Source organism: Mesocricetus auratus, unplaced genomic scaffold, assembly GCF_017639785.1.
Source record: "Mesocricetus auratus isolate SY011 unplaced genomic scaffold, BCM_Maur_2.0 Super-Scaffold_100007, whole genome shotgun sequence".
Taxonomy (NCBI): Eukaryota; Metazoa; Chordata; class Mammalia; order Rodentia; family Cricetidae; genus Mesocricetus; species Mesocricetus auratus.
In genome coordinates, this window is record NW_024429191.1 from 97,357,327 (window position 1) to 97,371,855 (window position 14,529).

A 14,529-nucleotide genomic window follows, 5' to 3' on the forward strand; every position below is an offset into this window, starting at 1 on the left:
GCAGATTGGGTAACCCACAGCCTGGGACACTGAGCCTCTTCAAACAGCCCAGCATGCCCCAGGGAACTGACAATGCCAAGTCATGGGGGATGGCTTGGCACCTCAAACAGTTTTCTCGCTGCCCTGTATTGCCTGCACCTCCCTGAGGAGACTTGTCTTGCTCAGCTCACACGCAGGAGACGCCTCTGGGGGCCACTTGAGCCCTGGATACTCTTCTGGGAAAGCATGGTCCTGAAATAAATCCCACTTTGGCATCTTCTCAGGAGTGGGAGAGTTCCAGGGCTGTTTCCACAACTGAAGGTCAAATGCAAGCAGGTCTCTCCTGGGCCCAGCAGCTGCCCCTGGACAGTCAAGGAGCCAATGCTCCTCAGAGTCCATAGACCAAGCCAGCAGGGAGTTCAAGGTGGCCAAGGGGTGCCACATGAGGAACGGCACCCTGGAAAACACGAGGGTCTGGTTTCACCACTCACCAGACTGCTCTGGGGTCCAGGGGCTCACAGACCGGCAGGGCTCACTGGGCCTGAGTCTCCAGGCCTGTGCAGCCGTGTGAGCTTCAGAGTGGGGCCTGACAGACAGCCAAGAGGCCACATCCAGTGCCACCCGCCTTTATTCACAGACCCTCGGTCTCCAGCACAGACACTTGGATTCAAGAGGGCACAAGAAAGGGGGCCGTGGTGATCCTCCCAGTACACCCCAGGAAGCCAGGACAGGCCCGGCAGCACCACTCCTTCACGGCCGGCCTTCGTGCCCTGCTCAAGGGCACTGCTGTGACCACAGGGCTACAGTGCCAGGGGACCAGGCCTGGTTGCTGAGGCCCCTTCAGGGAGCCAGAACTGTCCTAGGCTCAGAGCTGCTTCCACTCTGAAACTGACGCAAGAAAGGGGCAAGGGGACAGTGGGGGTGGGGGAGCGCCCCAAATGTCCAGGCCAGAAGAACAGCAAGTCTCCATGGAGACACCCACACTGGATGCAGGTGGGACTGCACATGTCCTCATTTCTGGTCATTCAAGGTTCCAACAGAGGTCCCTTTTTTCCTTTCTGACCTTGAGTAGCCAGGAAGGAGAGAGGAGAGGCATGGCAGGTAACAGCAGAGAGGGTTGGGTGGGCAGGGCCAGCTGCTACCCAAGATGCAGCTGGCCAGGGGAGAAGGACAGGAGCTAACATGGCCAGACCCCTGCTCCCCCAGTGACGGGGGCAACTTGAGACCCTGGAGAGGAAAGGAGGGGCCTTGGTCATCAACCCTGCTGGCTCTGGGGATGGTGGCCCACTAGAGCACACTCTCCTCCCCCCGCCCAGGAGCAGAGGAAACCAACACCAAGTGCACCCTGATCTTCTGGAGGCCAGGGGAGGGGCGCCAGGCACTCTAGGACTTCTTGGCATCCTGCGTGTTCCGGCGCTTCAGGTCACTCAGGTCGATGGGCTTGAAGGCTGTCAGGGGACAGTCTGGTTGGTCACCCAGTCACCACTGCTGGAGGCTCCCAAACCCAAGTGCCTTGGAAAGGACAACAGTACAGGCAGGAAGCAGGGGCCTCCCTCCCACTCCTCCAGGTCTGCCCTACTCACTCTTGAGGCTGGGGTTGGGAACCTTCTCCACATACTCCTCCACTAGGCCCCGCTCGCCACCAGACAGCTGGCTACGCAGGTCTCGCTCAACACCCTGCCAGGCTGCAACAAGAGGACAGAGGTTCAGAGCCCAGCAGTGTTCAGACAGCAGAGCATCTACAGGTCTGCCCTGACGCGGCACCACGAAGGCCTTCCTTCCCTCCAGCAGCGTCCACCCCTGCTTCCACCCGTCTGCCTGCCTTCCCTCTTCAACAGCTCCTCCCGCGGGCAGGCAGGCCGGCCGGTGCCCTCTGTGCGATGGCCTCACCAAGCTGCAGAGGGCCGCATACACCTCAGAGGCCCCGCCATCCCCACCTCTACTCACCCTACCTCTCGGTACGTTTGTTCCAATTCCAACCACACCACCTCTGTCCTCCTGAGGGACACTGTGCTCACAGCTACTTTCTCTCCCGAGGCAGTCTCTAGGCATGAGGACTGACTCCAAGATACTGCCTCTTCTAGGGCTCCACCCACTCCCCACTTCCTGAGCTGTCATCACATGTCCCTGTCACCAGTCTTGCTGGTCCCAGAGTTTAAGGCCACTGGAGCACAGTGCCCTCTTCACTGAAGGACTACTGTCTGGGACCCAGACAGAGTAAGAAGGGGGCAGGTATTCACCTACAGCAGGCAGCAGAGGCGGAGCACAGACACAAACGCACCAACCTTCATAAATGAAGCGTACATTCTCTTCATGTGCCGGTGTGAAGATCTCACTGCTGTTGGTGGGAGAGCGGGGGCTGCTGTTCCTCTTGCCGTTGTAGACGACTCTGGAGACTGGAGAGCTGAGGAAAGCCCCATGTGTGAGAAGGGATTACTAGGACCGATGGGGTCCCAGCTCCCACACACACCTAAGACCCACCTGGTCATTGCTGGGTGTCTGGTCCTGGCGCCTGGCTGCTGGATCCCACGGCCTATGAAACAGAAATCCCAAGGCACTGGATATGTCACCCTTCCAGCAGAAAAGGGATCCACTATGTGGCCCTGAGTCCACTGGGGACCCTTAGGGTGGGCCCAAGACTTGAGTGGCCCGTGAGCTCCAACGATCCTGAACACCTATGGAAGTGCTGGTGTCAGTGAGGCACAAAGGTGAGGCACAAAGGGCACAGGCAGGCCGAACACTGGTCCAGTCAGCCAGATCGGCCTCAGTGTGTGCTCTGCAACGCCAAGACTCAGCCTCCTCACTGCCCACAGGAACCCAGGGTGACAAAACCAGCCATCCTGAGCTCAGTGACATTTGACAAATGGCCCCAGGACACTAGAGAACCAGGAGGAAGGTATCCCTTGAGGAAGCAGCCAGGCTGACCTGACCAGTGACCAGAACCCTGGAGTGCAGCCTGTTTTCATGCCAGAGGATTTTTGCTGCCCTGAGTGGGTGGGGTGTCTATGTTTAGGGTCAGAATCTTGTAATTAACCAGCAGAGGACACACAGCCCAATACGAGGAAACCAGTCATACAAGGTTAGTCCTAAGCCTGGCCTTAGTCCAGATGGGGCAACCCAGATGCTGAACACAAAGGGGACAGTCCCAAGCATGCCACAGCAGGCTTTCCCAAAGGCTCTTCTATGGTCAGTGATCCATCATTAACCATTCAGACAGGTGAACACCTCGGTGGTATCAAGCTAGCTCCTATAAGAGCTCTAGAACCCTGTGCCTCTTCCCAAACCTGGCTCCTAGCCCAATCTCTCTTCTCAGTCTTTCCCAAAACTGCCAGCCCAGCACATCAAAGCACAAGAGAAGCCCTCTGCGGTATGATGATTGGGGAAGCCCCAGTTACAGGCCAGGTGGTGCTCAGGGGCCAACCCCTGCCTTAGCTTCCAGGATCATAGCTGCCTTCTGCCCTTGTAGGTAGCCTTTTCTGTCCAGGATTCCCTGCTGCTTGGCAGTGCCTGTCCCCTAGGCCACCATTCTCCGGTGCCTCTCCTGCCCAAGTAGCCTGAGGCTCTGGTGGTCACATCCTCCAATGAATGCCCTCTGCCTGGGTGCCCGTGCTGGCACCAGCCCAGCTGGCAGCAGGCTTTATGTTTGGTGAAGCGGGGAGAAACCTGAGCATGTTTACTGGCAAGGAATGAAGTAGTAGCATGACACCAAATGAGCAGAGTCTCTAAAAAGGTTGAGCACGCTGGGGTCTAAGACCAAGACAGGTACAGTGGGCTAAGAATGGCAGAGCCTGCAGGAGTGCCGAGGGTGTCTAAAAACCTTGCCACGGGGCTGGAGAGATGGCTCAGAGGTTAAGAGCACTGACTGCTCTTCTAGAGGTCCAGAGTTCAATTCTCAGCAACCACATGGTGGCTCACAACCATCTACAATTCAATCCGATGCCCTCTTCTGGGATGTAGGCAGAGCACTGTATATGTAATAAATAATAAATAAATAAATAAATAATTTTTTAAAAAACTCAATTATTGAAAAAAACCTTGCCACACTGCAGAGAGGCTGCTGAGATCAGACTATTGGTCAGCAGGCCAGGTAAAGGGGGAGGTGGTCTAACAAAGGCTATCCACACAAGGGGGCACCATTTCAAGTGAGCACGAATCTATGTGGTACCCAGGCCTCTATACCATGAGGTTCCCACCAGGACCATAGCAAGGACAGAGGCCACGCCAAGCCACCTCAAGCTCCACACCCAATTCTTTCTTGCCCGGCTTTTCTTCTCTCTTTCTGCTACAAGTGTCTCCACAATACCCTAGCCACACAGACCTCATTCCATTAACACCACAATAATTTTTGGGTCTTTTTGCTGTTTGGTTTACACTAGGAAGCCCAAGCTGACCTCAAAGTCACTGTGTAGCCAAGGCCAGCCATGAACTCATGGTTCTCCTGTTTTCACCCCCCAAGTGCTGGGATTACAGGTATAAACTATGCCTGGCACAACTCCATAAGACCTTTCCCTGTATCTTTGAAATTTGTTGTTCCAATAATACCAAACATCAAAGTCTACCAGCATATTTTTCCTATAAATCTAGGGCCTTGTGCATGCTAGGCAAACACGCTACCTGAAGCGTAACCTCTTCCTTCTTTACTTTTGAGACAGGGTCTAAGCTACCCAGGTTCTTTGAACTTACTGTTGACTAAGCAGGCCTTGGACTTGCAATCCTCCTGCATCGGCCTTCTCAGTAGCTAGGTTACGAGCCTGTGCTACCAGGATCCACTCATAAAATAAGACACAACTAACAATGATGGTATCTCAGATCTGATGACCCTCAGTGACAGATCCCTGGGCCAAGGACTCCACTAACATATCACCTATGGCCCTGCCCTCCTCTGACTGGCATACCTTGTCCCTGCTTCCTGCAGCTCCACTGCAGACACGGTTGGCAGTATAGCGTTCTGACACTTCTCGCCACTCCCCAGTGGGAACCCCTTGAGCTGTATGTATGTTGCCATAAAGTTCTTGGTCCGTGTGTTTCTCCCGTGTCACCAGCTACTATACTGCAGCCCCAAGAGTCAGCTATAAACTTGTTTCCTGCCAAAAGGCTACACTTGCCGGCTTCCCTTGCAGACAATGTCATCTCTGCCCCATAGGGGGCCACATCCCAATCCTCCTCCACACACCAGGGTGACAAAGCCCTCTCCGTGAATAAACATGGTCCCACCTAAGCTCAGACCAAGTCTTTTTTCTCCCTTCAGTTTCTCTACAGCTGCCTTTAAAAGATCTAACAGAACCAGAAACATTTTCTACTCCCTGATCTTCTGTCCAGGGCCCCCAGGGCAGAAGTACACAGGATAGAGGTCCTCCATCCCCTCGGTGGCCTCCAGACAAGGGCTTAGACTCCCTCAGGAAAGTGAAGTGGGCACCAGGGAGTTACTAGGTCCTCCTGCTCTGATGAAGATTAAAGCACAGCCATATGAAGTCTGTACCTCAAATGAGGGGCCTGCAGCTCCTCAGCAAACATAATGGACACGACAGAGCCATACTGCATGTTCCCAGTGGAAACTAATCACAAAAGGAATGCTACCGAACACTGGGTATGAGACAGAAGATGTCTTTTTTTTGTTTGTTTGTTTTTCCAGACACACAGCTTTGGAGTCTGTCCTGGAACTTGCTCTGTAGATCAGGCTGACCTGGAACTGAGATCTGCCTGCCTCTGCCTCCTGAGTGCTGGGATTAAAAGCGTGTGCCATCACTGCCTGGCTAGATAGCTCATTCTTAAACAAGGTGGAGATGCAGGGACTCAGAACCACTGAGGATCTCCTGGGCTGGGAACTCCTATCACAGCTGGCCAGGAAGAAGAAAGACATCATCTGACAATCCTGTTCCAGAGGATGAAACAGCTGTCACTAACACAGGTGATCTGAATGACTGCCAGCCCCCACCCAACCCAGGGCCTTCACGGCCACAGCAACTGTACAGGGTGTTAGATGCTAACTATCCCTGAGCTTGCCTCAATCCCTGCCGGTATCCTACAACAGGTCCCTCTCCTCTCTGAAATGCCTGCTTCCCAGTGACACCCATGGGAGTCTTCTCAGTCCTCTATTCCGTGGAGAGTTCTCACTGAATGGGTTTATTCTATATAGAACCATCGGTTTCTATGGGACCCAACCCTTCAGGGACTACCTGCAAGGCAAGGCAGGGAGACAGTACAGGGTTCAGGGGATCCAGAACCCAGGCCAACTCTTCTAAACACATCCAACATGTCAAGGACATGATGCTGGGTGGTGGTCATACTTTGCTGCCCAGGAAAGAGGCAACAGGGGTGGTCCCCCACCAGAACCAAGGGTGCAAAGGCTGGTCACTCTTGCTCGTTTGGAATTCCTGATACCCAATTATTTTGTTTCCTTCCTTCTTCTCCCCACCCCTTTTAGAAAAAGAGATCTCACGTAGCTCTGGCAGGTCTGACTCCACCTCACAAAGTGCTGGGACTACAAGTATGTGCCACCACTCCCTGCTTCAAATTTTCTAGTCCCTCCTTCTGTGCCTTGTGTCCTTTACAAATCTTGAGGCTTTTAATTAATGACTAACCAGCCAGGCTGGAGGCACAGTGCTGTTGACAGGTCTGGCCTGCTTCCAGATGATGGTGCAGCTCATCGGACCTAGAATGTAATGTCTCTGCTTCCTCCCCTGGACCAGCAAACCACAACATCCCTTAGCCGGACCCCAGACCCCCTCCTTCTGGAGGACCTGGCTCTCCTGCTGCCCTGCTCTGTGTGTGTGTGTGTGTGTGTGTGTGTGTGTGTGTGTCTGGACTTAAGTCCACTAGATGATCCCAGGGAAGTGTGTGTGTGTGCACACACGTGTACCCTAAACACTCCACACCCACAAGTCCACTAGCTGGCCCCAGTTCACCGGGGACCTTTGTCTGATCCTGTTCTTTGCCTGAAACAACAGTGGCATCCAGAGGGAAGATCCCCTTATCTAAGACGCCCCCCCTAGGACCAGACTGCTTTTGTCAACAAGGGCACGGTACTTCCGGCCACCATCCCGTCCACCTTGCGGGACTGACAACAGCAGGCAGGCCCCGGGCTTGCGCGCAGCCCACCGCACCTGGACAAAGGGGACGAGGGCAGGGCAGGTAACCAGCAAGGCGCGGGCTCGGGGAGGGACAGGCCTGCGGGGCCAGCAAACAGGAAGAGGCCTCGGAGGCTGCCCCGGAACTGCGGGCGTCGTTTCCCCCGCGGGCAGCCCGGCCAGAAAGGCTCTGGAGGCTGCCGCCACGTCCGCACCCCGCGGCGACACCGGCCTGGTCTCTCCCAGCGCCGGCCAGGCGACCCAGCGACACCAGGGCGGGGCGGGGCGGGGCGGGGCGGCCAAGGTCCCGCGGAGCCCATGGCGCCCCGCCCCACCGCGCCGCCCGCGCCGCGCCTTCCTCACCTCGCCCTCCTCGCCGCCGCCGCCGCCGCCGCCGCCGCTTCCAGTGGGCCGGCCGGAAGTGACGACACCGACGCCGACGACGCGCAGGCGCAAACGCCGCGGGCCGCGTGATCGCCGGCGCACGGCGTGGGGGCGGCGGTACGGCGAGGTCGGAGGCGCGCGAGGTCGTCCCGGAAACGCAGGAATGGGGTTTCTTTCCACCCCCCGCCCCCGGCATCTCTGAGAAAGGACACCGCCGGACAGTCCGGGCAGGGGCGGCCCGGGTCCCAGAAGCTCTAACCCCCCAGGCCTTGCGCCGACATCAGCCCCAGCCCATCGTCGTGCGTGGCGATGGGTTTGCACCGGACCGCGCTACTTAGCATCACAGCTTGGGAGTCGTGTTTATTGAAAAAGTAAAAAGTATCACCATAAAAAAACAAACAACACACAAAAGACAAAACCTGGAGAAAAAGCCAGGCCAGAGAAATGGGTACAAGGGAGGCGTGGCCCACGACAAGTCCTGACAGCCTGGCTGCCTCACTGGCGTGTTCCATGGTGGGCACACCCTGGCCCCTGGGGCAAGGAGCTTGCCGTCTTCTCCAGGGAGGCACAAAGCCCCGAAGGGCTTGGCTGGCTCAGTCCATGCTGGTTCCTTTGAAGAGTTCTACCAAGTCCTTGAAGTCTGGGTCTATAAGGTCAGAGGGCAGATGGCCATCATCATTGGCTGCATCTCTGTCTGCTCCCAAAGAAATTAGATACCTGAGGTGTGAAGAACTGTTGGTTAAAAACCTATCCAGCCCACTCAGGAACAGAGGGCTTGAAGTTGGGGGTCACCGGCTTGTTTGTTTGTTTTTCCAGGCAAAGGGACGCAGGGAGGGAGGGAGGGAGGGGGAAGAAACCTGACCCCCTTGGAAGCTGTGACCAGATTTTCCAGCTTGCTGTAATGTTGCAAGCGAGTAGAAACTGCCAGAATCCCCCAGAGTTTCTGCCTACACCGTCGGAGCTATATTTGGGGGCTCACTTGCTGGAGACCAACTGAAGCCCGGAGGGATTTGGGACGGGAGCCTCTGAACCAACCAACCAACCGTGTTCCACAGCCTCACCTGGCTATGTCAGGGTACCCATCACTGCAAGCGATATGCAGAGGCGTCCAGCCAGTCTCATCTCGTTGGTGAATGTCAGCGCCGTATTTGACCAGCAGCTTCACACATTCCAGGTTTCCAGAGAGGACCGCTTCGTGCAGCGCGGCCAGGCCTGGCAGGGTGGGAAGGGCCAGGGTCAAAGCTGTCGCTGCCCTCTGCATAGGGGTTTCCCTTACCTCCTTAAAGACAGAGGACCAGCCCATCAGTGCTTTCTCACCTGAGGGGTGGATAGTGTCCAGGGAGACTTTCCGAGCCCGGATAAAGCGCCCCACCTGCTCCAGGTCGCCTTGGCGGATGTGGTCCAAGAAGAGAACATCATTAGGGAAACGCACGCTGCGATCAGCCGACAGCCTCCGCCGCCGCTGTCTGGGGCTGTAGCGAGCATACCGGGCAGTTCTGCTGGGCATCCTGGGGACTGGGGTGGCTATCTCTGTGGGGACCCTACGTCAGTAGGTAGGAGTGGGAGGTACGCCAGCCAGACCCGATCCGTGTGCAGGCTCTCTGGCTTGACAGGACCCCAATTCCAGCTTATATAGGCCTTGCGGGGCTATATAAAGCCGCGCAGTCATGCTTGCAGACGCGAGGGGCTGAAACCGAGCTGCTCCCCCCCCCCTCCGGGAGCCCAGGATCATGTTTAGTGGCTCATCTTTCAGCACACCTGTCGCTATGTCCAGCCAAAGGGGTCAGATCCTTCCTGGCTACTACTCCCTGTCCGCAGCTGGACCTAGAAGGTGCCTTGTAGAGGACAGGACAGGAGAAGGACTAGGAGAGAGCCCATGAGAAAAGCTGTGGATGCGGACTCAAAGGCATCAAGAGAGTGTGCGCTTGAAGAATGGCTCACCTGTCTGCCTTCTGGAAGCCTGGTCCCCTCCCCATCTGAAGATCGCCCATCCATTTGTCGTTTAGGAGACCTCAGCACTGTCCGTTTCCCAGCATGTCTCTCTCTTAGCCTCCAGAAAGATTCCCAGAACTGCCTTCAGAGCATAGCATACTGTTGGGAACTGCTACTGCCCAGGCTAGGATCCCAGTCCTGAGGCCAACACCACACACACACACACACACACACACACACACACACACACACACACACACACACACACACATTGTAGGTGGCATTCACTCTGTACCTAAAGAGAACAGGGCACATTCATTACAGGTGGAGAAAGGGAAGGACCTCATACATTAGCTTCCTGCTTACTCTCAGCCAGCTATCTTACTTTTGCCGCGGCTTCAGCCCAGGTCTCAGGTGGTGCTTGGCTTGGGGGCATGAGACTACAGAGAAACCCTGTTTCGAAAAACCAAAAAAAAAAGACACCATCCATAGATGTCCTGAGGGTGTACACCCTACTCCAGTGTGATCTTATCCATTCATTCTTACAGTGACCCTATTTCCAAAACAGTCACACTCAAAAACCTGGGAGCTAGGACATGAATTTGGGAAACGCAACCTACTGTACTGATGAGATTTCCTAGGTGTCTTGGGAGACCCGGGGCTGGGCAGCTCCTTGGCAGGCTGGGGATCCAGGAAGGGCCGTGTGGTCATCATCAGGCCTTGCACCACCTGGCTGCCTTCCAGTCATCATCAAGCCAACGTGCTACACACCCTGTAGGTGTAAAGCCGAGGTCCACTGGCTGCAAGACCCAGAGTGAGAACTCCCTGCCTGGCAGGGGTGTTTCCGTGTCCCTCGGTGCTCAGGGGCTGTTAACTGAGTTTGAGTACTCCAGAACCTGCTGTGAGTGGTTCTGTGACCCTGCATCTATCTCCAGGCCTCAGGTCTATCTCCTGGTCAATTGGGAGGAGTCGGGTACCATGCCTTCAGACTTGTTCACCTCAAGTAGGGAAGCTAGTAAGCGTTCTGCACCCCGTTAGCTGGGTGACAGAGCCCCTCCCCGCTTAGATGTGACCATTGTCTTTCCTTGTGTTGTGGAAAGTTTTGTCTGCACTCCCAGTTCAGGGGGTTATATGAACCACGAATGCGGAGGCTGAAGGCACTATCAACAGAGCAGCAGGGAGGACCAGCAGATCCACCCCTTCCTTCCATCAGTGAATGGCCGCTAATGACATAAGGTCTGGGCACATTTGGTACACGAAGCCCCTGGCCATTTAGAGCACAGACGTTTGTAGTCGGATGCTTCTCTCCCACAGCAAAGGTTGTTGAGTTTGGGGTTTCTGTTTGACTCAGAGTCTAGTCGCCAAAGCCAGTTCTCAGTATTTCTGGGAATTGTGTGTTCTGAGTTGAAGTCTCAGCAGGAGTCACAATAAGCTGGGGTTGGTGACACTTTCTGTAATTCCAGCACTTGGGAGACGGAGGCAAGAAGTTCAAGGCTCAAAAAAAATTACACCAAGTTTACCCTCCAGCATTTTGTACCTCTCAAGCATACCTTTAATCCCAGCACTCGGGAGGCAGAGGCAGGCAGATCTCTGTGAGTTCTAGGCCAGCTTGGTCTACAGAGTGCGTTCCAAGACAGATGGAAGCTACACAGGGAAACCCAGTCTCAAAGCAAAACAAATCAATCTGCTTGCCTGAGCTTCCTGAGCGTTTGGGATTACCGGCTTGTATCAACCATACCCAATTCCAATTTATGAAAGGGTCAGAACTGGGAACACAGTTCTGGGTAAAGCGTTTCCTAGCATGACAGCCAAACCCTGTTTCAAAAGCATCAGTAGCAATAATGAAGAGTCCAATACAAGTTTGGCATAGTAACATAGTAGCACTCTGGAGGCTAAGACAGACGGTTTGCCATGAATCCAAAGCTAGTCTGAGCTACATAGTGAGTCCAAGGCCAGCAGAGGTGACCACACAAGCCTAAATTAAGTCAAACCAAAAAAAAAAAAAAAGAAAGAAAGAAAGAAAGAAAGAAAAAGAAAGTCTGACAATGCCTCCAGCAGTGACATGTACCCAGTGCCTGGGGGCTGTTAGGGTTAGGTAATCTAGGAGAGGCATGCCAGAATGATCTGCCTACGATTAAACTTCAAAACCTGAAGACCCCTTAGGGCAGAACTTTTTTAAAGTTCCAGGCTGTTGGCTTCTGGATACCTGGGGGGGAATTAGGAAATTCCAGTCTGCCAAACCTTCCGCTGCCCCAAAGAGCCTTGGGTTGTTTTTTTTGTTTGTTTGTTTTTGTTTTTTTGAGACAGGGTTTCTCTGTGTAGCTTTGGAACCTTCAGTTGTTTTACTAATCCACTAATCCTAGGCACAGAGGTTTTAGACAGCATCCTGGAGCTGCCCTGCACAGTCTGGCTCTGGAATGCTCCATCAGCTGCCTCTGCAAAAGGGGAAAGACATCCATGAGTCATGTTCCTCTCAGGAGCGCGTGACCGTGGCTGCCTGGTGTGAGCTTTCTTATCCAGAGACCAAGTCCCTGCACAGCTGGGCAGTGGTTCAGGGCTCTCTCTGGGGCAGGATGTACAGCATACCTTTTTAGCTGAGACTGGAAACTATCTGCCCACAGCCCTGCTGGTTTTCCTTCCCTGGAAGCCCTGTGTCTTTTCTTAATGACATGTCAGCTCCAGAGCTTTGATGCACATTTCGGGGACAGAATTTATACACTGCCCCCATCACACTCCAAAGTGACTGTACCCATTTTAAAGTGATCATGGTCCATTGTGTCAGGAGGTCCCTGCTGAAGCTTCTGGAGTCCTGTAAAGTCACCAAGAGCCAGTGAAGGCAACATACGTGGATGACTGACCTAACTGCTGAGTCAGAATGGACAGCATCAGAACGATCGCTACCTGGTGCTGCTTGAGGGGGTGGCAGAGGGTCCTCTTCCCCTGTCCTGTGTGCCTGTTCAGATAGGGGCATCCCTGGGCTTGTGTGAACTTTTATGGAAGGATGAGGTAGCCATGGAGGAGATGACCACACCCCACACCCAGGAGATAATCATACAGTAAGTCCTTCAGTTGGCTGTGGTACAATGGTTATAAATAAGCAGGAGGGCAGCCGGCCTTGGTGATGTGAAGATGTCTTGTTCTGGATATCTTCAGAAAGGGTGAGTGCATGCACACATTAAACACGGGCTCCTAAGAATACAGGTAAGGCCATGGGCTCTGTCTGACCTCAGGCAGCTTGCAGCGTTACTGTCCGAGCCCCGTAACCATGCTGAGCCCTGTTACCCTTTGGCTCTGTAAGCCTCTACTCCTACCCTGAGACTCAGACACTGCAGTGCTCCCAGAGGTAACCACACCAGAGGGGAAGCCTAAGAAAGCCAGTCTCAGGACCGTCACTACCCCCATTGCACGTCAGGTGATAGATAGCTTTGACCCTGAGAAAACAACCAATTCCAGTCTTAGTTTCTCTGAACGGAGTCTTCTTTTTAATTCATTTTTATGCTGCTATGTGGGTTTTGGGAAGTGAACCTGGGTCCTCTAGAAGAGCAGTGAGATAGCTCTAAACTGCTGAGTCATCTCTCTAGTTCCTTGAACTAGGTCTTCAAGTTAAACTTATTTGTTTGCAAAGTTTCATGTAGCTCGTGCTAGCTCTTGACTCACTGAAGACGAATCTGCTTGCCCTTCTCAAGAGCCAGATTACAGGTATGTACCTCTACGTGTAGCCTTTTTCCCCCTTCTTTTTTTTTTTTAAGACAGTCTTACAATGTCTGGAACTCACTATATAGACCATAGGTGCCTCAAAGTCAGAGATCCTCCTGCCTCTGCCTCCCAAATGCTGGGGTTAAAGGTGGCACCACCATCCCCAGCCTGTTTTGTTAAGGCAGGGCCTCCGACCCAACTCCCCTGCTTCATCCTTTCCAGTGCTAGTATTCATAGTGTGTCAAAGGCTGGATACATACAGCTCAACCGTTAAAAGCTCTTGCTGCTATTGCAGAGAACCTGAGTATTCAGAAAGTAGACGCAGAAAGATCTGTGTTTGAGGCCAGTCTGGTCTACTGAGTAAGTTCCAGGAGAGCCTTCAAAGTTACAGAGAAACTCTGCTGTCTTAAAAAACAAAACAAGCTCTCCGGCCAGATTGCCGCCGCCGTCATGGACACGAGTCGCATGGGCAGCCCATCAAGCTGGCTAGGGTACCCAAAGTGCTGGGCAGGACAGCAGGGACAGTGCACGCAGGTGTGTGTGGAATTTATGGATGACACCAGCTGCTCCATTATTCAAAACGTCAAAGGGCCTGTTCGAGAAGGTGATATGCTCACACTATTGGAGTCAGAGAGGCTCAGAGATTACACTGAACTTGCTGCTGGATCCTGGATATCCACCACTTGGCCCATGGTGACCTGCAACTATTGAATAAAGCATTTGTATTGTTAAAAAAAAAAGTTATTGTGGCTGGGTGTGGTAGTGCAGCACTGCTGGACTTTAATCCCATCTTGCCTGTCTCTAATCTTTTTTTTTAAGATTTATTTATTTATTACAGATACAGTTTGTCTACATGCCAGAATAAGATATGTACCAGATTGAATTGTAGATGGTTGTGAGCCACCATGTGGTTGCTGGGAATTGAACTCAGGACCTCTGGAAGAGCAGTCAGTGCTCTTAACCTCTGAGCCATCTCTCCAGCCCCGCCTGTCTCTAATCTTGAGCACTCTGGAGTTATAGGCAGGTCATCTGCCAGCATCACTTGCAACTTTCAGAGGACCCAACTTTAGTTCCTAGCATCCACATGGCAGCTTATTATCTGTAACTCAAGTTCCAGGGGATCTGATGCCCTCTTCTGGCCTTTGCGGGCACCAGGAACACTTACTACATGGAGGCAAAATATCCATACACATGAAATAAATAAAAAACTTTTTATTTGCTTTGGTATTTTGCCTGTATGTATGTCTGTGTGAGGACACCATTTCACTGGAACTGGAGTTACAGGCAGTTGTGAGCTGCCATGTGGGGGCTGGGAATTGAACCTGAGTCCTCTGGAAGAGCAGTCAGTGCTCTTAACTGCTGAGACATCTCTCTAGTCCCTAAAAGAAAATGTTAGGCCAGGTGGTAATGATGTAGTCCTTCAATATCAGCATTTGGGAGGCAGAGACAGATGGGTTTCTGTGAGTTCCAG

The 14,529-nt window shown here is 53.5% G+C and overlaps 2 protein-coding genes across 2 annotated transcripts; both read right to left on the bottom strand.

The window, feature by feature from the left end:
• Positions 1–589: 589 nt before the first annotated feature.
• Mcrip1 (MAPK regulated corepressor interacting protein 1) lies at positions 590–7,473 on the bottom strand. The gene is made up of 5 exons (XM_040750182.1): positions 7,410–7,473; positions 2,461–2,512; positions 2,265–2,383; positions 1,563–1,664; positions 590–1,427 (listed from the first exon to the last, which is right to left on the bottom strand). Exons 2-5 carry the CDS (start codon positions 2,466–2,468, stop codon positions 1,363–1,365), a joined length of 294 nt encoding a protein of 97 aa, XP_040606116.1. The 5' UTR covers positions 2,469–2,512; positions 7,410–7,473; the 3' UTR covers positions 590–1,362.
• Positions 7,474–7,764: 291 nt separating this feature from the next.
• On the bottom strand, positions 7,765–9,053 carry Ppp1r27 (protein phosphatase 1 regulatory subunit 27). The gene is made up of 3 exons (XM_005069808.4): positions 8,748–9,053; positions 8,492–8,642; positions 7,765–8,147 (listed from the first exon to the last, which is right to left on the bottom strand). The coding sequence occupies exons 1-3, from the start codon at positions 8,935–8,937 to the stop codon at positions 8,024–8,026; spliced, it is 465 nt and encodes a 154-aa protein (XP_005069865.1). The 5' UTR covers positions 8,938–9,053; the 3' UTR covers positions 7,765–8,023.
• Positions 9,054–14,529: the final 5,476 nt, after the last annotated feature.